General features: G+C 34.0%; 1 protein-coding gene across 3 annotated transcripts in view; it reads left to right on the forward strand.

Moving 5' to 3' along the window:
• LOC106878287 (mitochondrial folate transporter/carrier) overlaps positions 1–22,777 on the forward strand; it is a 101,078-nt gene that overhangs the window by 16,244 nt on the left and 62,057 nt on the right. For all 3 annotated transcript variants that reach the window (XM_014927464.2, XM_014927465.2, XM_052966606.1), the window contains exons 2-4: positions 9,185–9,341; positions 19,487–19,575; positions 20,897–21,060. In XM_014927464.2, coding sequence (XP_014782950.1) covers positions 9,185–9,341; positions 19,487–19,575; positions 20,897–21,060 — 410 coding nt within the window. The remainder of the gene's footprint in view (positions 1–9,184; positions 9,342–19,486; positions 19,576–20,896; positions 21,061–22,777) is intronic.

Genomic DNA, 22,777 nt, shown 5'->3' on the forward strand with positions numbered 1-22,777 from the left:
AGAAGACCCGGCAAGCCAAGTGAGATTGTTGCCAGTGCCCCTGGACTGGCTCTTGTGCGAGTGGCACATAAGATGCACCATTTTGAGCGTGGCCGTTGCCAGTACCGCCTGACTGGCCTTCGTATGATTTTCGAGCGAGATCTTTGCCAGTGCCCCTGGACTGGCTTGTGCGGGTGGCACATAAAAGACACCATTTCGAGCATCTCCGTTGCCAGTACTGCCTGACTGGGCCTCATGCGGGTGACACGTAAAAGCACGTACTACACTCTCTGAGTGGTTGGCGTTAGGAAGGGCATCCAGCTATAGAAACTCTGCCAAATTTAGATTGGAGCCTGGTGTTGCCATCCGGTTTCACCAGTCCTCAGTCAAATCGTCCAACCCATGCTAGCATGGAAAGCGGACGTTAAACGATGATGATGATGATATAGTAGGGATGGGCAAGACACTTGGTTCAAAGGAAAGATGATAGGGTCCCCAAACAGCAGTTCTGTAGTCAGCATTGAAACAATGAACACTCTGTAGGTCTTCCCCTTTTATGTTACAAGGATAAGCTTAAGGTTAACTTCAAGCATTGTAACATTGATCTTGACTCTTGGAAAGACTTTGCTGAGAAGCGAAATGGATGGAGAATGTTTGACTAGTTTAAAACTGAATAAACAAAAACATTGTGACCAACTTAGGGTGAATCTTAAGAAGCACCAAGAAGAACCCACTCCAGATGATTTTCTTTATGGTGATTGTGCATTTGTAGCTTGCAGCAAAACTGGGCTTGCTTCCGAGTAGAAAGCATAAATCATCTCAAGATTGTCAGTCAGTACCATAAAATGTCTCATACATTTTGCTCAAGATCAAGATAAAGATACCAAGTTGTGGAATCCTCATCTGTTGTTCATTATGGAGTCCTTATATATGTTTTATATATATATATATATATATATATACATATACACACACTTTATTAAAAGCAGCAGAAATATCACAAAAACTGTTACTCAGCATTTCACATTCTCATTCGTCGGACAGTTTTTTTACATTCTGTTTATCAATAAGCAAGATATATTCTCCATGACAAAACGCAGTGAGTAGCTTGTTCTCCAGTTTGAATGTGCACCAAGCATATTCGGATTGACTACATTGCAATTTCACTTATCACTGCTTAGTGCTCCCCTCCGTAAGTTGATTTTGTTTTGCCCGCTTTCACTTGGTAATGCTTTTATCTTTAATCAATGATTCAACTCAGCTTAAGATATGCCGGTGTAAATAGGATTCTGTCGCATTAACATCTTTTTAGTGGGACATTATTGCTGAAAGTGAAGTGCAGTGACTACAGCCAACAATGAAAAAGGATCACCATCAGTTTGCCAAATATCTATTTCAACTGAATAGGTATTGGCAAATTAATATATCAATCTATTGGTACAGACAAATTTTGCTAGGGTTGGAAAGAGTAAGTTAAATTGACTTCTAGTCACTTACTGTTGTTTCTTTTATCCATTTTGGAAAGATGGAAAAGTGTCAAATCTCACACTGATTTATTGTGCTCTATAAATAAGCACTATATGGACAGAATGTACAGATGAAATTGAATATGGAAAACCGTTTAGTGTGGCTCTGTAAACTTGGCAATCTGAAACTGGAATATTGATCACATTTTGAGTTAAATTTATTTTTTACTTTCTTTAGGAAAAACAAAGCTAGAAAAACAGTTACTAATTTGAGATTTATTTGATTTCTTTTTCTCATTTGAGCACTTTTATTAACTTTATTACAATAATAAAGTTCATGTACAGTAGTTGTAATTAAAGAAGACATGTCTTTCAGTCTTGTAACTTTTCCTTGTCTGCATAATATTATAAAATCTATTTTGATGGCATTGAAGATTGTTAGCACATGTAATGGATTAGAAACCACAACAAACCCCAACTGTCAGGCAATTAGGAAATAAAATATCTGAACTTATAGAGTTTTTTTTTTTGAGTATAGTTAACTTGTTGGTTGTCAACCTCTTGTTTTCTTCATTTTTTTCTTTTAATTTCATATAACATGGAATTTAAGAACAGAAAATTGTAGTTTAATATGTTGGAATGGCTTCTCATTATAAAAATATTTTCAATAGTTTTTGCTGCAGTAAAACATATCATTTGACAACTAGCTTGCTATTCTAATGTAAAATGAAAAGTTACTCTGATGAAATAAGTGATTGCTTCAGTTAATTATTACTGCGAGTACTGTTAAGTTTTCTGTGATCCCAGTGTTTCTACTTTTAGGTTGTTACTGTTGCCCTCACATTGACTTCTGTTGGCTGATGGAAAATGTTGTGAAAGTGCTCTTTCATTTGTGTTTGAAAATACATTGGCACTCTTATCTTAAATCAAGTAAAGACCTACTGAAACAGCTTACAGTAATGGGATATTTAGTTCAACTTATAGAAGAAAAAATTCTTTTCCTTCTTGTTTTTTAAGTGGTAAATAAAGTAAATAAAGTGTTTCCATGAGTCAAAATTTACTTTCAGAATTGAAATATAATTTTACTTGCTAAAATTTTTTCTAATTTTAGTTTGAATTATTTTTTAGATCCTCACTCCTATTCTAGTTGAAATGTTTTCATAAAACATTTCAGTTTTATCAATTGGAAATTTTAAACTGAAAGAAAAAAAATGACACTTAAATCAAATCACCTATATTGTTGCTTCCCAACCATGTGGTCTTGGGTTCAGTCACACTGCTCATTGTGTGGCACCTTCTATTGTAGCCCAGGGCCGACCAAAGCTTTGTGAATAGATTTGGTACAAAGAAGCCTTTTGTGTGCTTGTACTTCTTTGTTTTAATATTGTGGCATTTGCAGATGAATGTCATTCATTTCCAATATTTTGCGAAAATGTCTGGATATGGGCAAATATTACCTTGCTTGGTAACTGAGGGCTGGCAACAGGAAGTGTACCTGGCCATATAAAATTTGCCTCAATAAACTCTGTCCAACTCTTGTTAGCTTGGAAAAATAGATATTAAAACAATGATGTTGATGATGATGAATGTTACATGAAATTTCTCTTACTGTGGTAAATTTTCTTCTTTTTCTGCATGTCTGCGTTTGATGAATTTCTTTTTCAACCGTATGTGTGAGAACTTAAAACTTCAGGAACTCACTTAGGATATGCTTAGATCCTTTATCTTCATACAAAGCCTTACAGCAACTGAAGATAGAGAAATTCAAGCAAGGATTCTCTCAAAAATGGAGCAAGCGAACTAAGACTTAACCCTACAGACCATTGTAGAAGAATGTCAAACAATGGTAAACATGAAGTGAAAAAAATTCAAGAGAAAGATTCCGCAAAAATATAGTTGTGTCAACCCAGAAAGTACAACCAAAAAAGTGCCAGGCTCCGATCTATTTTACGGATGTGAAGGCCTACACTTCAGAATCAAGTGTCTGTTTAAAAATTGAAAATGCTATAGTTGTCAGAAACTTGGTCACGAGTTCACACTGCAGGACAAAATTAGAAAGGTTGAACGCAAAAAGTTCTAGGTTGCTGTTTCAATTTTTTATTGTTATAACACTGTTACAGTGTATTCTTTATCATCAACAGTATCAACCAAACTATGCTATTGGAGGCATAAGGATATAATGGCTATTTTAAAATTTGATCACTGATGTAGCTTTTAAAAATTTACCAAGTATGGAAGGAGCATAGTAATTGAACTATTTTTTTTCTTAAGACTAGAACTTAATTGTTGATAGATCTTAATTCCAGAACTTTTTATAAGAAAATGTTTTAAGCTTTTCAAGTATACTGTGATCCTTCTTCATAATCTGATATTTATTTGACATTTGATTCACTGTATTTAAATTTGATATTCAGGTGACAGTTTAGTATTGTTTAAGTTATACAATAGGTGTAGGTATTGCTGCTTGCTTCACAACCTTGTGGTTCTGGGTATGGTTTGTGTGTGCTATTTTGGGCAAGTGTCTTCTACTATAAACTCAAATTGTCCAATATCTTTGTTAAATTGAAATTGCAGAAGCCTCTTGTATGTGATTATGTTTACATTTGTTTTAAAACAAGCAATCTGTTGTGTCTCTTCAGACAGTGTTTCAGCACACTGAAACCACTGAAATAAAAACAGGATTTGATATGTATGACTAAACCATCGAAGGTTGTGCGCTAGCATGGTCACAGTTTAATAACTGAAACCAGAATATAAAAAAAAAGAAAAAAAATCTATTAAATGTTGATTGTCTTTCTGTCTTATACATTTAGTACAAATTATGTAGATTTAGATTAGACCATGGGTGCAATATTTTTTCTGTTCACTATATGACACTAATTGATATGTAGTGTCTGTTGGAGCTGGTTGTGAAGTGATCACGTTTATTAAAATGTGTTGTAAGACAAAGGACTGAACCATCTCATCTGACATTTGTAACAACTGTGAACTATAACCTTATTATTTGTTCTTCGTCTATAGTTTACATTGGTTTACTTTCTTATCTACCCTATACTACCATCCCAACAATTTTTGACCCAACATAACCGATCACTAACAACTTGAGTTGACTCAGTTGACAGAATGCTATCATCAAGGAGCTTACTATCACCAATGCTGCAACTGTCCATGACTTAGTTGCTTAGCTAGGTGAACCAAGCCAACAGAAGCTATCTATAATTAAGTTATTACTTGGATATTTACAGCTAGGTATAATTATATAATGCTTAACTGCTGCAATTAGAAGGTGTGCTATATAGATCGTGCATTTTTAATTTAGCGAATTTTAAGAGATTTCGAAATTTCTGCATTAAGTTTTTTTCATAATACTATGTTATTTTGTTATTGTATAAAAATAAAAAAATTAGAAGAAAAGTATTCATTGTCTCATGCAAACCAGTTTTTTTTCTTATTTTATGTTTAACCAATGCATTTAATAATTTCTTTTTCTATTCATATGTACTTCGTCTATTTCTCAAATTAGTCCAGTTACTAATTTTCCCTCTTCTGTTGTACAATTTTCTTCCAATTTTTAAGATTTTTATTGCTTCTAACCTTTTAAATGAGTTTGTATTTTTGGCAGTAGAATCCCCCTCCCCCCCCTCAACAAACAATTTATTGCTGCCAGTTTATGTTAATCTTTTTATGATATATCCTATTCAGACATATTGCATGTCTATATAAGGCCTCATGAACATGTAAATAATGATAGGTTTAATATAATTTTATTTTTGCTTATGACTGGTGCATGATAAATATTTGTAAAATTTAGTCAAGGTATAAAAGAATAATAACACCTTTCAGATTTGTGCCTTTAGGTCCATTATTCTTTTTAAGGTGTATTCTATCTAAATTTACAATAGGTTTGCTTTCTTGTCTGTTTATCCTCATTATTTAGAATGGCTCTTTGCTCTTAACATAAAAAATTATTTGTGAAATTGAAATTACTGGAAGTTCACCAAACTATTATGTTTGCTACTGCTGCTTGTGTTCTACACCTGTGTATATAAACCAGCAAAAACCTGTACATAAAGTAAAATACTATTTTTACATGAATAGAGCATAATTATCCAAGTAACAATATCTTTAATCAATATGCATATCTGATAGATTCCCTATTGATTTTGCTATCAATTTTTTATGTACTTTAAGTGAATCTTCTCTACAGATTCATTGTGTAATGAGATTCTTTAATAGCTATTGTATAATGGTGGGTTGTTTTCTTTCTGCTTTTCATAGAAGAGAAATTAGCATGCAATAGACTTTTTACTGAAATACCTGTTAAGTTACTCAGACTTAGAATGTTGAACTAATAATTGCAGTTTTATCTTGTTAACCTGTTTAATATAGTAACCAATACCATTCCCCTCTGACCTAAAATATCCCTTTCGTATCCTTTAAAATGGATGACTGCTGTGTTAGGACAATACAGCTGCAATATACCTATGATGTCCATGTCTAGACAAGCTGATTACTTCCATAACATAGGTCTACATAACAATGTTGTTTCTAAACATAAGTTGAAAGCTGAGGCAATGGAGAGAAGTTCCAGCTAGATCTTGTAAACAGAATCTCCACATGGTTTGAATATACAACAAATCTCTGATATCCAAATGGCTGAAAATTGTCAGCAGAAGGCACCAGAAACCATGGCCAAGATGTGGCACAGTCACCTCAGAGGGCAATAAGTTAATGGTTAAAACCCTTGCCTAAGGGAAGTTTCTTCTCTAAAGACCTGCTGTTCAGCTCTTTTGAGATTTTCTTGTCACTGTTCAAGCAGAATTGATTAGGTTAGTCAACTAGAATGATGATGATAATAATAAGCATCACTATCTGTATGGAGTGATGATTTACAGCTTATTAGCAACTCATGTTTTCTTGTTTGTTGCTTATGCAACAAGCAAGGAAAAACATCTTAAGCAAATATGCTTAGATTCCTAAAGATATTTTTGTTTATGTGAAAATACAGTTGTACTAATACACACTATTCAAGAGAAAAGCTAGCTTTTTTTTTTTTTAACTCGTTAATGTTTTACTGTAATAAAGTTAAAAGTATGGCCATAAGACTGTGTCGCACATAATATTATTGACAATAATTGAAAAAAAATTATTACTGTGACTTTTAAAAAAATGCATTCCCAGTTTTATTCATTTGAATTATGTCATTAATGCTGTTGAGAAAAGAATATCATTACATTCCATCCCTTTCTCACTTTTAAATCTGAAGCTGCTTATATAAGAAATCCTCTACCTCAGCAACTGGGGTTTTCACAGTCAGTTCCATTTCTTCAGTAAACACCATTTCAATGGTCTTTAGGTATTGAGAGAAACAAAATCACTACTTCCTGATTCTGCTTCTTTCCTAGAAAATCTCCAGCCCCACTTTTTATTTATTTATTTATTTAAATAAACTTTATTGATAAAGGAAAGAACTAATTTCTTTTTTGTTGTTGTCATTTACAAAATATTTGAGTGATTGCCTTCATTATCTGTCCTTATTTACATATGTATAAAGAGAAACTATTAAAATCTTTAGCCTGCAGAATGTCTGTTGACCTTAGTCTTGCTCTAGCACAATAGAACGGAAATATTTTTGTAATTTTAATCCTATTTGTAAGCCAATTGAAATTTTTTAAATTTTTTTTATATATATAGCATAGTTAGGAGGAAGTGTTGTGCCTGTAACCATGGCCAGCTATCTGAGACTGGTGAGAATAACGTAGTTTATTTTATAATCATGTATAAGCATGCAAGTGTACAGGTACATGCCTTAATGTTTCTTAAAGCACTTTTATATTATTTTACAGATTTATTTGTTTTAATCTCATTAAAAGTTATTTATGAAAATCTAATTGTCTGCTTGGTGCAGTGTAATCATTAGTCATCACTGATTGGAATACTTTTGATCATAAGTCTTAGGAGTGTGATTCGTGACATCTTAGCAAATATCACGAATCACACTCCTAAGACTTATGATCAAAAGTATTCCAGCCCCGACCATCCCATTTATTTTCAGACATAGTATAATTACAATTCTATTTGCTAATATGACTCCCTCCTTTTTTATGATCGTAGAGTGTAATTTGAGGGAGACTTGATTGCTAATTCTATCTGGATGCATGGCTGTACAGGCTCTTGTTGGTTTCTTTTCTTGATTGGGGACCCTTAGAAAACATAGCAAATCAAGCAGATGGCTGAGATGAGTTCTGTCTTTGGTAAAAAGAAAATGAGTTTTACTTCTAAAAATATTTGCATTCATACTGAAATAATTTTGGCATTGTGTTGACAAAATTAGTTGGAATAGAGACATTAGTGTGAGAACTTCTATCACGGACTATGCCCGTAGAACTTTATTTCATTGTTGGAAGGTCATAAAACACTGTTTCATTATGGCCTATTTCATATAGCCTTGTTTTCTGGTTATGGCACCTCAAAACATCTGGTTGTATTGGAACCTAATGTTGCTCTTAAATTTCCGAATCACATTATAAAAACTAGGCCAATGACATTTTAGTAGACATAATTACATTTGAAATAGCTTTTTAAGAAATTAGTTGAAAATTTCTCAAAAAGAAACAATCTACTGATTATAGTTTAGACTAGTTAGTGCTCTCACTGCCTACAGATAGGTGAACTTATTTTGGGGAGGTGTGTGGCTGGGAAAATAATTCTCTACAACTATCAAAGGCATTGATGTTGTCTTGGGCAGTAAAATCCTGGACCAGATGACTAGTTTTGTAGTTTGTAGTTTAGCATTGAAATTCCATGAAGTTAGACTTTATTCTTTCTGGTGTCAATAAAATAGCTACCAGTAATTTAAGGTTTATTTAATTGGTTTTCTCACAAAGGTTGAATAAAATCAATATTACATAAATACCAAAGAGTAGTTGGTTGAAACAGAAGAGCACCTAACTACTTAGATTCTGCCAATGAGATATCTTATGTGATTACTTAGCCTGTTACAAACAGCAGTCAAATTGCACTCAGCTTTTCTCTTTTTAGAAAAATGGAAAAAATAGGGTAAAAATATTGGTAAAGAATGGGATGATCATAGGTGTTGTATCTTGCTGAAAGGAGGGGCTCTTAGTAATGAAGAGCAAGTCAAATAAGAGTATGCAAAACTTTATAAGCAACACAGCAATATATGTAGGTGAGTGAGATATTCCCCTGGCTAGAACATATTCTTCCCTTTTATAATAGCATGCTTTCAATAGCTCATTGTTTGGTTTAGCTCATTTTCCACTGCATTATTAAATGCTCAATCTCCCCCCCCCAAAAAAAAAATGTTCAAATTTGTAGGACAAGTAAACTCTTTTCATTCAAAAACAGGCAGCAGTTTTATTGGTATGCTTTTTTTTTTTCAATACTTAGGACTCTGAGTTGGAATATCTTTGGTCATAGATTTGCCCATTCAGGGTTAACCTGGGCCTGAACAACAGAAGCCTTTTATTGTGTTTAAATCTTCCCGGATTTCTTTCATCCCTTATACTTTGATGCTCTTTAGAATAAGTAACAGTCATTTATATTACTTGATTCAGTTGGCTGTAAGCTCCTCTAAAATAATTGAGCTTGTTTGTAGTTGTGTAAAATAAATAAAATAAATATATATTTCTTTTAAAATAGGCACATGATTAATTTTCCACTTTATGTAAATTCTGTCTTTTCATGTCATTGATGTTTACTTTTATTTTGTATTTCAGTCAATGAAGGCACTGGTGTTACTGCCCGTCCAAATTATAACTCTTTCATACATGCTGTACGGTCAATTGTGTGTTCCCAAGGATTCACTGGACTTTATCAAGGGGTTTCAGCAAACTGTTTAGGGGCTGGCATGGCCTGGGGAATATACTTCTTTGTGTAAGTACAACACACCTATTGTATTTTCTTTTAGTATTTGTTTTATGTCCATTTTGCTATGTAGCATAAGTTGGATGGGAATATATTTTGTTGAAATTATGAAGAAAAATGTAATATTATTATTGTGAGTTTAACTTTTTGTTAGACATTAATTAGCTTGGACAATAGATATAACTTACAACTAGTCAAGCTATTCCAAATATGGTAATGTATTTGACAGAGGAAAATATGGCTACAATTCAGTTAATGTGCGAGCCTATTTAGGTATAGAAATGTGGAGAAAGTGCATATTATATATATGAATAAACATAGTGTTTGTGTGTGTGTGTGTGTGTGTATCATTGTTTAATATCTGTCTTATACACACACTTAGACACACACGCACACACATGTATGCATGTATGTATATGCATTGTCACTTTCTGGGGTCTCAGGTGGTTTTGGGTTTTTCAGCATCAGTCCCCTTCCTATTTGACCGTGTAGGGATTGATCAAGTCCCTGCTTGCATTCCAGCAGCAGAAAAGTACTGGTTTGCCCTCTTTATCCAAAGCCACCTAGAAGCTTTGTCTATAGCTTCAATGATGAATTTATTGCTCTCCTCTTTTCTGTACCAGTAATTATAAACACTATTAGATCCTTGCAGAGTGAAGACCCAAGAAAATCTCATGTCTACTAGGATTGTTGGGGTTTTGTGGAGTGTTCACTCTGCAACAGACCTACCAACCCCTGGTTTCTGCTCTTCTATACTAACTTCTGGTATTTGGCAAGCCTCCTCTCCATGTGTTCTTCTCAAGGCACAGTTTCCACGTGATCACTTGTTTGGAATTTGAGATCTCTATGTCTGGGTGTAATATTGTTGATATAATATATTTTGGAAACTTTTCCACTTTCAGCTATCTGTGTAAAGCTGTGAGAAGTAGGCATAGATTCTTGTTTCAGTGAGCTAGGCTTCTCCCCACCTTAGAGAAAAGTGATTGCTTTCTTTGTTTGAGTTATTTACTGGGGCTGAATGGCTATGGATGTCACTTACACAACCACCTTGAGCACTTGGTCATGTCACCAGTGGTAGCAACCATTTCCTAAGGCTCTAGGGTAGTAACTGAGGACATGTTGAAGGAGCCTTTTTTTCAGTACACAAGGGAAAGCAGGCTGCTTCCTTCTTATCCCATTGAAGGTTTGTTAGACTTAGTAAAGTATCGTAGACAGCATGCATCAGAAATCTGATGTGTTGGATGTCAACCTGCCATTGATCTGACCAAGTTATGTTATATTTACTGTATTTTGACCCACCTGCTCCAGGCCCCTTTTTGGCCTAGTCCCACCAATCTGCTAGCTACTTACAACATCAGTGATTGTTTATTCACTGTTTTTGTATGTATTGGTGGTGATGGATTTTGTGTAAGATGTTGGCTGTGAGTACACAAGCTCCTCTACAGCAAGAAACCTACCCTGCCTCATTCTCTCATGCTTTTATCCCTCATCTTTTAGCATAAAACTGCCCTCCTCTCCTCAGGGTTTGTAGTCTTCCAAGCTAAATGGTGATCTCACTAGTGCTGGTAACATGAAAAAAGAGCACCTAGTACCATGGAAAATATGCTGACATGCCAACACTGTATATGGAGTATGAAAATGATAATGATGGGTGGATGTGTGTGTGTGTGTGTGTATATTATACATGTACATAACGTGATCATGTGACTGACCAGATTATCAGATGTTATACATCACTGGTCACAATGTGCTTTGCATTGTTTTAGCTTTCAGATGACACTATCCTGCTTGCTAGGTTAGCAGGCTAACATACCCCACTGATCACAAGGTAGACTGGAGCAATGTGAAATGAAGTGTTTTGTTCAAGAACACAATGCGCTGCCCAGTCTGGGTATCAAACCCATGGTCTAGTGATCGTGAGTGCAACAGCCTAACTATTAGGCCACACCCTTCACATACATGCACAGGTATAATTAATAGTATATTATCACTCTTTGTTATATGCTTGTAGTGGCACAGTTCTGGAGAGATTGGTGTTTCTACAATGCCGCAGAGTTTTTAGTGCATATTTTACTTACCACTGTCTTAACATTTGGTGATCAAAAGGATTATGACTTTTTGCTTTTCATAATTAGAAGATATTGTGTACTTCAATTTTAACTGGAGAAAAGGGAACCTTTTTTTGGTTGGTAGAAGCATGATTTGTTTTGATCTATTCCCTCTCTGCTCAATCTTGACAGTTTGGGCCATGTAGAGTGGCTTTTCTTGGGATTTCTTTTTTACTCTACTGTATATATTTTGTTGATTTAAAAAAAAAAAAATGATTATCTTAGATTTTCACAGCTGTCATCATTTGTCTTGTTTATTATATAAGTTGGTTTCTTTATCTTGTTTATGCAGTTTCTAGATATTTATGTTGGCTGCTCTCATGATTTTCTAATTTTACACAAGATAATTAATCACATTTATATTGAAGTTGCTCCCTATCCCTACTTCCTTATGCTCAGCATAATTTGTGTTATTGGTTACTTTTGTGTGGTAAAATGCTGTACTTTAGAAAAACATCTACTACAGTCTCAGGCTGACTGAATTTCACTCTACTGAACTTCAGTAATGAGTGGTATTTAGTTGACTGAAATTTTGGTCAATGACTTTTACATTTGTTTTTTCTATGCTAGCATGGGTTAGACAAATGAATTAGACAAAAATTAAAGCATTGTTTTACAGCTGGATGGTCTTTGTACATTATAGAAAAGGTGGTGCTGAAAAGTTCCTGACTTTGGGTAACAGAAAATACAGGAGGATCAGTTAATTATGATTTTATCCAACATATTCCCCTCTCAGATTCACACACTTATTGTAGTGGTCCTTCAGTTTTTCTAAGCCCTGTAAAAGAACTTGGAAAGCCTTTTGCAATACCTGTGAATCCAGGAACATTTCAGTACCCCCTCCTATAGATTATCATCATTGTTTTAACATTTACTTTTCCATGCTTGCATGGTCAAACAGAATCCATTGAGCTAGATTCTTCTATGACCAGATGTCCTTCCTTGTTTCCAAGTATGGTAATATTCCCCAAATCCCTTTGAACACAAATTGCTCAATGGCCGTACATATTTTTGTAGAAGACTGGAAATGAGTGATAATGCTTGTATGATGGTGAAGCTTGTTTATAACTAGGATGCAATGTCAAGAAAAGGGGGACACAAACACACAGGCATATACGCAGTGGGTTTCTTTCAGTTTCTTTTGATTAAATCCACTCATAAGGCTTTGCTGACCTGGAGGTATAATAGGAGGAGACACTTGCCTCAGGTGTTATAGTGAGCCTGAACTTGAAACCATGTGGCTGTGAAGTGACCTTGACCAGGCCTGTGCTAGTGTCTCTAGTTATGTTAACTGGTATTGAGATGTTTTTCTTTATGTCAGTAACATAAGCTTAGTGATTTGATAAATACGGATTGATAAAATAAATACCAGACTGAAATAAATATTGTTCAACTGGTCCAATTTAGGAAATGTACACCATGTATGTTGTAAGAGACTTGGTGTTAGGAAAGGGATCCTGCAGTAAAACACTGTCTCAAAAAGGGTTCCACAATAGTATAATACACGGGCATAGTTCAATGCAAAGTACCTTGTGGGAGTCTCCTCTTTCTCTTATCAAACAATGGGGAATCTGGTTTGAAGTAAGAAAGGAATTCAATCCATTTCTGATGTATAAATGCTTGATATCTTTTGTGGAGATTGCTATATAATGTTTAGGCAGTGGAATGTCAGACACTGAGATCTAAGTGGTGGAAGCATTGATCAAAAAGAAGAATGGACATATGTTGTGTGCAGAAGCTGAGATGGAAGAGGTAATGGGGAGGTAGACAATATAGGTATTCATCAACTTGCTGTGTTCTGTTCCAACTTATAGGTTTTTTTGTTGGTGTGTGTTTGTGTACATGGATATTGCACATAAGTTTCTAGTGTGTACTGTATTTTGTAGCATGTCTTATTTTACCTTTTTATATATTATATGTTTTAATATAGTTTACTTTTTCTTTAATTTGCTTATTATTTTATTTTATATTACAATAGAGATTACACACACCTGTTTAAATAACTATGAATATATTTGCATGAAACTTATATAATATCAGGTTACTGGTTAAAAATAGAAAGTATGGTGTGTGTGCATGATATGTAAATTCTCTGCTTATGTAAAAAATCAATTGCATTAATATACTGGTATTTTTTATTTTAGTTTTATAAACTGCTTTTCAAAACATTTAGTATAGCTCTTAGTTTATGATTAACATTTTGTTTCAAACTTATACATTTCTTTGGTGGATATAATCTTCACTGGAATGTCTTTTGGCTTTGGATTTTTTTGTAGCATAAGTGTATTCTTTCTTATTTGAAGCTATTTCATCTCACCTATGCTGCTAATTCTCTTGAGAAAGATTTTATCACCACGTTTTATTTCTTCCTCTTTCATAAATCACTAATTTTGTGCTTATATAATACAGTATAGATCTCTTCAAAGACAAAAAAAATTTTCTCTGTTGATCAATATTGATATTGGAATTGTAGTTAATAGGATAAAATGCAGAAATAAATATTTGTCATGCTGAAAAAGATGTTAATATCACTAGGTACCTGTTCACATAATTCATTGCCTTCAACTGGTTTGTTACAGAGCGCTTTCTGTCAGATGTTAAGTATGATGGAAGGATATTGTAACTTTGACAGCTTGTCAACTCTGGGAAAATAATTAACCCTTATGCCCCTAGAACATTGTCAATTCCCACAACTGAAATTTAGGATACAAATTATTTGTCAAACCCATCATGATTTATACAGAGAAATTTCCTCAGTAACTTAGTACATAGAACATTAAGCTTACTCCCAATGTTCATGAGTAATATATTGCATTTTATCTAGATAAAAACTGACTCATCATCATCATTTAGTGTCCATTTTCCATGCTGGCATGAGTTGTATGGTTTGACTGGAACTGGTAAACTGGAGAGCTGCGCACCAGGCTCCAATCTATTTTGGTCTGGTTTCCATGTTAGGAAAGGTTAGATGCCCTTCCAAACACCAACAACTCCACAGAGTGTACTGGGTGCCTTTTGTGTGCCTTGAATACAAAAATTTATCAGTATGTATGTATGTCTACACACACACACACATTGAAATGAATAGAATGCAAAAAGACCTGTTAACATTGATGGTTTCTTTGTATCTATCTCAGTCTTTGACTGGTCGATTTTATTTAGGTTGAGAAAGAAAAAAGTATTGACAGCTTGTTAACTCTTGGGAAATGAATTTTCTAAGATGTTGATATAAGATTAAAGAGAGTGTAAATTAATTTATAGCTTCAGTATGTTTATCTGGTAGCAATACAAAAACTGGTTGAAGTCATACATATCAAGTATGAATAAAAATATTAATCTACTACCCTTAATCATACCAAAGCTTATCATGATTTCAATTAATGGTTAGAAAATTTCTTTTGATATGTCATTCTTATAAGTAGCTGTATTCTTGCATTCATCATCTTGCTACTGTTTGATCTGATTCCTCTTTCATTTTCTTTTATTCTTTCTCTGTCTGAATTTCCAGTCTTTGATTGTGTTTAAGACTGATAAATGGAGCCATTGTACATAAATGTAATTAGTCCACAATCGCTGATAGGTTTTACACAGCATAATTTTAAGATTGTCATTCTCTTTTTGTTCTGCTCAAGTTAAACAACTAAACTTAGTCACAAGAACTAGTAGGCTAGAAATGGTCTTTGTGTGCACTTATTGTGCTTGAATTAACAACTAGAATGATGCATGTTACTATGTCATGTGATGAATTTGAATGTTTATAGTGGGGATCTTTTCAACACAAAAACAGCATGATAGAAGGAACAGAAGTATGATAAAAGGTTGAAGACTATTTAGTTGATATTAGGAAGGAAGACGACCAGGTTGAGAACTAGTAGAAAGTTTATTGAGAACAATAGTGAGTGAGAAGAAAATAAAAAGCTAAAATTAAAGGTATTGTGAGTATGTGTGTGCACACATACACATTGCAAGAAATAAGGCTAGGAAAATGTAAAAAAAAAAAAAAAAAAAAAAAAAAAAAAAAAAAAAAAAAAAGAAATAATAAACTTTCAACAGGAAGAGAAGGGAATGTTTTAGAAACAGTTTGTGGACAATTGATTGTATTAGGAATGTGTATTTAGATATTTATATTGGAGTGTAAACCTGTGACCAAGGTTATATATTTGTAAAAAATAAATAAATAAATAAATAAAAATCTAGAAAGGTATGTCATTTAGGGGAAGGTAGGAGGAAAAGCTGGTGAACATGGGAAATGGTAGTTGTTGTGTAGCACTCATGGATGAAATATCTGAAATTAGTCTCAACTACCCAGAGTTACATCCTTTGATAATAAACATTAAAATTTGACTTGTCATAGAATGTACGAGGGTCAGCTGTAAAGTTCATAGGCTGACTGAGATACTCTCTTGGAATATGACCAAATGAAGCTTATTTTTCAACATACTCTCCCATGCAGTCCACACACTTCTTCCATCAGTGTTGCAGTGCTTGAATCCCATTGGTAAAGAAGCTTTCATTCTGTTGATCAAAAACATCATCAACAGTAGATATAATGTTATCATCATTACGATACTGGTTCTCACCAAGTGTTTATTCATGTTAAAGAATACATGATAATCAGATGGGGCCAAATCAGGAGCATAAGGAGGCTTATCAACCAGTTCATAGCTACAGTCACACACAGCAACCATTGAAACCAAGGACTTGGGTACTGGTGCACTGTCCTGATGAAATAAAACCCTTTTCCATCAGTTTTCCTGGGCGTTTAGTCTTGATAGCCTTTCATAACTGTCTCAGCAAGTTGGCACAGTGTTCTTCATTGATGTTGTGGTCCTTTTGAAGATAATCCATAAACACAATGCCTTTTACATCCCAAAAACCTGAGGCTATCACCTTACCTGCAGATAAAACAATCTTGGCCTTCTTTGAAACAGGTGAAAGGGTGGAGTGGTGTTTCCACTACATGGATTGTCTCTGTTTCTGGCTCAAAGTGATAAACTCAACATTCATCTTGGGTTAGGAAATGTTGAAGGAAACCAGCTGGATCTGCTCAAACAATGTCAGACTTTCTTGTAATGTGATCAGCCTGGTATGCTTCTGATCAAGTGTCAGAAGACATGATACACACTGAACAGAAACCTTCATCATACCAATTTCATTGTGCAGAATATTTGCAACTCTCTCACAGGACATGCTAATAACATTGACTCTTTGATTTATAGTCAATCACCTCTCATCCATCACCATGTGGTGAAGACAAACAATGTTTTGCTCAACGGTTTGCTCTCCTAAATTCAGCTGCTCGCTGTTATTTATAAATTTGTGTGTCCTTATTTGATTCTAGTATTTTAAACTCAATATATTTAATAAAATAAGTTAACTTCATAAAATAATCTATATGCCCAAAGATAGAATTTAACTGTAACAAGCCTCAATACACAATTTTTGAAATACTGTTGTGGCTCTAACATTGTTGCAGCACCATAATGGAGAATGGGGAAGTGGTCACAGCTTAGGATGAAAAGTTCTTCCTTGCTGATAGGCCCTATCTTTTTGTTCAATTGATCTGCAGGTATTTTGTGTATTTGAGGCAGTATATTTACATTTATATATACCAGTTCATTTAGCTCTATGATAAGTTTCAGTTTATCTGAGAATGTTATGTGATATGCTATTGACAGTTTGTAATTTGCTTAATGTCAAGAGTGAAGGCGCATGGCTTAGTGGTTAGGGTATTTGGTTCCTGATCATATGGTCACGAGTTCAGTTCCCAACGACATGTTGTGTCTTTGAGTAAGACTTTATTTCATGTTGCTCCAGTCCATTCAGCTGGCAAAAACGAGCAGTTACTGTATTTCAAAGGGCTACCCATGTCACACTCTGTGTCATGCTGATTCTCTCTGAGAATTACGTTAAAGGTATACATGTTTGTGGAGTGCTCAGCCACTTGCATGTTAGTTTCACGAACAGGCTGCTTCATTATTCAGATCAACTGGAACCCTTGTCGTCCTAACCAACAGAGTGCAAGTCAGTGTCAAGAAGTTTGAGTGATCTATTGGCTCTTACAAACATCCCCAAGGCCTATATCTAGTGTGAACCAGTTGACAAATATTGAGTTAAAATATTACTGTTTGATCTGATAGAAGTGTAATGAAATGATACAGTAAATCAGGTTTTTGTTTTTTACTTGGGGCATTTTTCTCACTTGGCAACTGCTGTTCTGTTCATGTTTGCTTTCACTACTGTTTTGCTGAGTTTACTCCTTTCTTTAGCTTGTTCTGTTGTCTCTCTGTTTATCTAATTCTCTTCCTCACATACTTTGTTCTTGAGTTACCCCAGTCTGGTTTACAGTTTTGAACCTTAGCTTTCTATTATTTCTATATGCCAGAACAAATTATTTCCCACAAACTATGTCCATAATTGGCAGTAAAAAACTGAAAGTAAAACATGTATAGCTGATATGTATATATTGGAAGGCAGCAAACTGGCAGAATCATTAGCACACTGGGCAAAATGCTTAGCAGCATTTCATCTGTCTTTATGTTCTGAGTTCAAATCCTGCTGAGGTTGACTTTGCCTTTCATCTTTTGGGGCTGATAAAATAAGTACCAGCTGAACACTGGGGCCAAAATAATCAACTTACTCCCTCCTCTGAACTTACTAGCCTTGTGCTCAAATTTGAAATGGACACACACACACACACACACACACACACACACACACACACACACACACTATTGGAAATAATATCAATGAATTGTTTGCTCTTTGTATGTGCAACTGTAGTTGGCAGGAAGGTTAGTATTCATTGGAGTTCACAGATTTACGTCATTTATGTTAACATTTGGTAAGTCACCATAATTTGTCACCAAAACCTGCAAACTTCTGTCAAAATTTGCCACCAGATATGTGGCCAGTCATGATTTTCTTTGCTGTAATTAAGCCTCTGATAACACCTGCCTGATAACCTTGATTTGGGAAGTCTTTAGCAGATATCAAATCCATCACCTACATTTGTCATTTACAGTGTTGGTAAGTAGTTTGTAGTGATGTACCTTTTCACTCTACATATAACAAAATAGTAAATTCTTGACTGACAACCTCCTGTTTCTGGTTACCATATGATATTCTGGTGTATACTATATGGTAACTAGATGGCTTTGGATAGGTTGGTTAAAATATGTTAAGGCATTGTTAATGAAGAAACTTTTTTTTACATTAGTTACATTTAATAACTTCTTATCCCTGGTATAATTTTGTGATTAAGATAGTACAAAATGTTTGACTTCTGTAACTTTACTGTAAACCTTACTTTTGATCAGATTTGTTTGTGGGGCATGCAATGTGTATTCTGATTATATCTTGAACTTTTGCAACATCATTGTGTGTGTGTGTGTGTGTGTTTAAGTATTTCATATTAACATTTTGAATGTGTGGTTAAGAAGTTTGTTTCTTAATCACTTGGTTTGTTCCATTATGTGATGGAACCTCTGTCAAAATTTGCCACCAGATATGTGGCCAGTCATGATTTTCTTCGCCGTAATTAAGCCTCTAATAACACCTGCCTGATAATCTTGATTTTAGGAAGTCTTTTAGCAGGTATGGAAGTTGCAGGCACGAGCCCGAGTGAAGCTGACTGCAGGTGCAGATCTCGGAGGTAGTAGCAAATCACAATAAGTGGGTTTGGTAGATGGAAATTGAAAGCAGTGTGTGTGTGTGTGTATAATACACACACATTTGTGTATATTTCCTTGATTTTGATAGCATACAACAGTAGTAAATAAATGCTGCCTTCGTCATTTGTTTCCAGTATTCTGTGTAAACATATCTGGCTAGAGGGAATATTATCTTGTTTGGAGTCATGTTCTTGTTGGCAATAAGAAGGGCCTCTTACCATAGAAAATTTGCCTCAATAAATTCTTTCTGACACGTATATGGAAAAGTAGACACTAAAATGATGATAATATTTACATTTTTACTTAAACAATTTTTTTAATTAAAAAATGATTTTTATTGTGTGATTCATTGTTTTATTTTATTTCATTTTAGATATAACTATGCCAAAACACAAATGCAAGCTGGCGATCAGAAAGTTTCTCTAGGTGCTAGTAGCCATATTTTGGCTGCTAGTCAAGCAGGTAAGTAAATATTAATACTTATTACATATATTTGCTTGTGAGTATATATTTTTCAGGGATGCATGTAAAAGTTTATAATATTCAAACCATCACCATTTTCATCAGATTTTTAATGTTATCCTATCTGCTTATTTAGTTGAATATTTTTACAGCAGGATAGGAAACTTGCTAGTATAAAATAATTCTTGTTTGATTTCAACCATTTAGACATTGGGAACAAGCTCTGTTAATTGTACATAATACCAGTGCAAGAGCCTTTAAGCAGTCATTTGACTTGCTAGTAATAACAAACAAATCTTTAAGTTATACCCCACTATCTTAAAAAAAGAAAAAAAGAAGTGGTGGTTTGCGGACTAGTGCCAGTCTGCGAGCCATCAGCTGCCAGTATGTGCTGAGTTTTCAGAAAAGAACGAAACATTATAAAATGCTTATGTAATATTGTATTATATATTTACAAAATAAATATAAGATTAAAAAAAAAAGTCAACTTTTATTATATTCATTATATATATTGTTTCCAGTATAAATTAATGTTACTAAGAAATATTACTGGTCCCTGGCACATTGGAAAAAAAAAAAAAACCTACCTGTATGCCACATCAGATAGTTTGAGAAGCACTGGTCTAGAGTACACTGTAGCAAAGAATGGGGAAGGACTACTTGATCATAGCTAGAATGTCTTTGATTATTAGTCTGCTCAATCAGAGCTAGGCAAAGGTAACCAACATATTTATTGAAAACTTCCACACAGAATGCAATGTTTGCTTTTTTTTTTTTCCAATCTTGATCTATATGTTGAAGTTTTGATTAGAATAATTGGACTTAAAATATTCCTCATTTACTACAACTTGATTAGGGAGTTGATATTATATCTGCTAATGTGTATAAAATTGAATTGTCAGCATAAACTATTTATTGTATTATCTTTTTGAGAAATATACACCATGCTTAGTAAAATCATGTTATATTGAGCATTGCTAATAGATATTATCCTTTGATTGTACCTAATTGTACTAACAAGTTTAGCCAAGATGCTAGTGCAATTAGCAGTACCTATTCAGCTGTTTAATGCAGTAGAATACTAGTACTTAAGCAGAAGTTTATTGTCAGTTGCTATGCAAGAGGACCACCACATATTGATCATTACAGTGCAATTTGTTATTGTCATCTTTCAGAAATGTTATTGTCACATTTTATAAATGTGAAATCTATAAAATTTAATGATAAAAATATTTTTGAATTTATATTTGATGTTCCATAATTGCTTTTTTTAATTGTTGTAACATTAATTAGTTCAATTTATTAATCTGTTTACTTTCAGGTGTTTTATCTTTACTAGTTGTCAATCCTGTTTTTGTTGCAAAGACACGCCTATGTTTACAGTATGAGCAAACTTCAGATCTTCATAAAAAAACATACTATAGAGGATTGAGTGATGCCTTAGTGAAAATATTTAAGCAGGAAGGTTTTAAGGGTTTTTATAAGGTAAATTCATCCACATCCTTATTCTGTTCAATTTCTTATTGCCCAAATGTTTGAAGCAAGTAAAACAATTATGAGAATAAAAAAAATGTACTGAATTTTAATCTTAGTGGTTGGAAAATTGAGAAGGCAAGAAATATATACTTGTGCAAGCATTTAATTTCTTTTATATTTGAAACTGCAATCACTACAGCAGTAATGAGATACAGTAGCTAGATAGACTACTGACCATATGGTTTAAGTTATATTATTTCATGGCTGAATGCTTACTGGAATGAAGAGTATCTAGCTGCTAAAAAAACCAAACAAACGAAAAATGATATCTACCTATTGAGCTGTCTTTTGTGCACTTACAATCTCTAATATATGTGTATAGTATCCATTCTTTTTTGTTTTTTGTTAAAATGTAGACTACTTTCAGTAGCAGGCATTTTTTTCCTCATCCAACAGATGTGGATAAAAACAGATTTTCTCACATTTGATGACAGCTTATGAATTCAAAGTTGTTGTGACATCTCTATTTCTGTCTCACTCATACATGAAATTAAATAGTGGTCATTGTCAAACATTTTTTGACCTTGTATGAAGATAGCTATCTATTCATGTGAAAACTTATTATACATGTGATTCTATTTGGGATTTTTTTTTTTTTTGCAAATTGGCATATAAATTATGGGAACATATGATGTCTTTCTTACTGCTAACCACTCTACTGCATTTTTTTTTTGCAACTGATGAGACTGAGGTGAGCTGAGTAGAATGTATGTGTGGTTTAGGAGTAGGGATGAGTACAACATTTCTAAGAAGTATTCAATAGTTCACTATGTAAATGTTGCAGATATTGTTTGTTATAAGTTAAAATGCAATCATCACCATCATCATGTGTTCTCATTCAATTTTGACATGTTTTGGATGGGTCATCACATTCTGAGACAGTTCTTATTTGGAGCTGCTACCTCCTTCTTCTGGTGGATTGGAGACTAGATATTGCTTATATATTCAATTTTTTGTCATTGTTTCAGTTGGCAGCTATCTTTCTTAATGCTAGCTGCTTTGGAGAGTATATTTCATGCATTTTATTGTAGAACCAGGAAGGTTTCTTTGTCGCTTGCAAGACTAAAGATCCTCTCTGATCTATGTTGTTTTTGTTTATCTAAAGCAAACATGGTATCTTGCTTTGTTTGGTGTTAAATGCATTGACTCCTCAAGCTGTGTCATTGGCATTCTCAAGCCAATATTGATGATAATGATTTTTTTTTATGCAGCACTGACATGTAAAAAGCAGCTTTGTTGGTGTCATGTATAAAGCACCCATGCTGGTGGCATGTAAACTCAGTACACTCTGTAAAATTCTTGGTGTTAGAAAGGGTATCCAGCCATATAAATCATGCCAAAACAGACAATTGGATGGAGCCTGGTGCAGCTCTCTGGTAGGCTAGCTTTTGTCAAATTCTCCAACCTATGCCAGCATTGCAAACAGACATTAAATGATAATGATGATAAGCATGAGTCTCTAAGTATTTGGTGAAGATTTTGATTTAATCAATTCCTAATACTTGACTGGTACATGCATCAAGATCAGAGGAATGAAAGGCAACATCAGCCTCAGCAAGATTTGATCTCGTGATCTAAAGAGACATAATTAAATACAGCTATGGATTTTGCATGGTATTCAGTCATTTCTGCTACACTATTGTCCATACCTATGATGAATTGATAC

This window comes from Octopus bimaculoides, chromosome 3, assembly GCF_001194135.2.
Source record: "Octopus bimaculoides isolate UCB-OBI-ISO-001 chromosome 3, ASM119413v2, whole genome shotgun sequence".
NCBI lineage: Eukaryota > Metazoa > Mollusca > Cephalopoda > Octopoda > Octopodidae > Octopus > Octopus bimaculoides.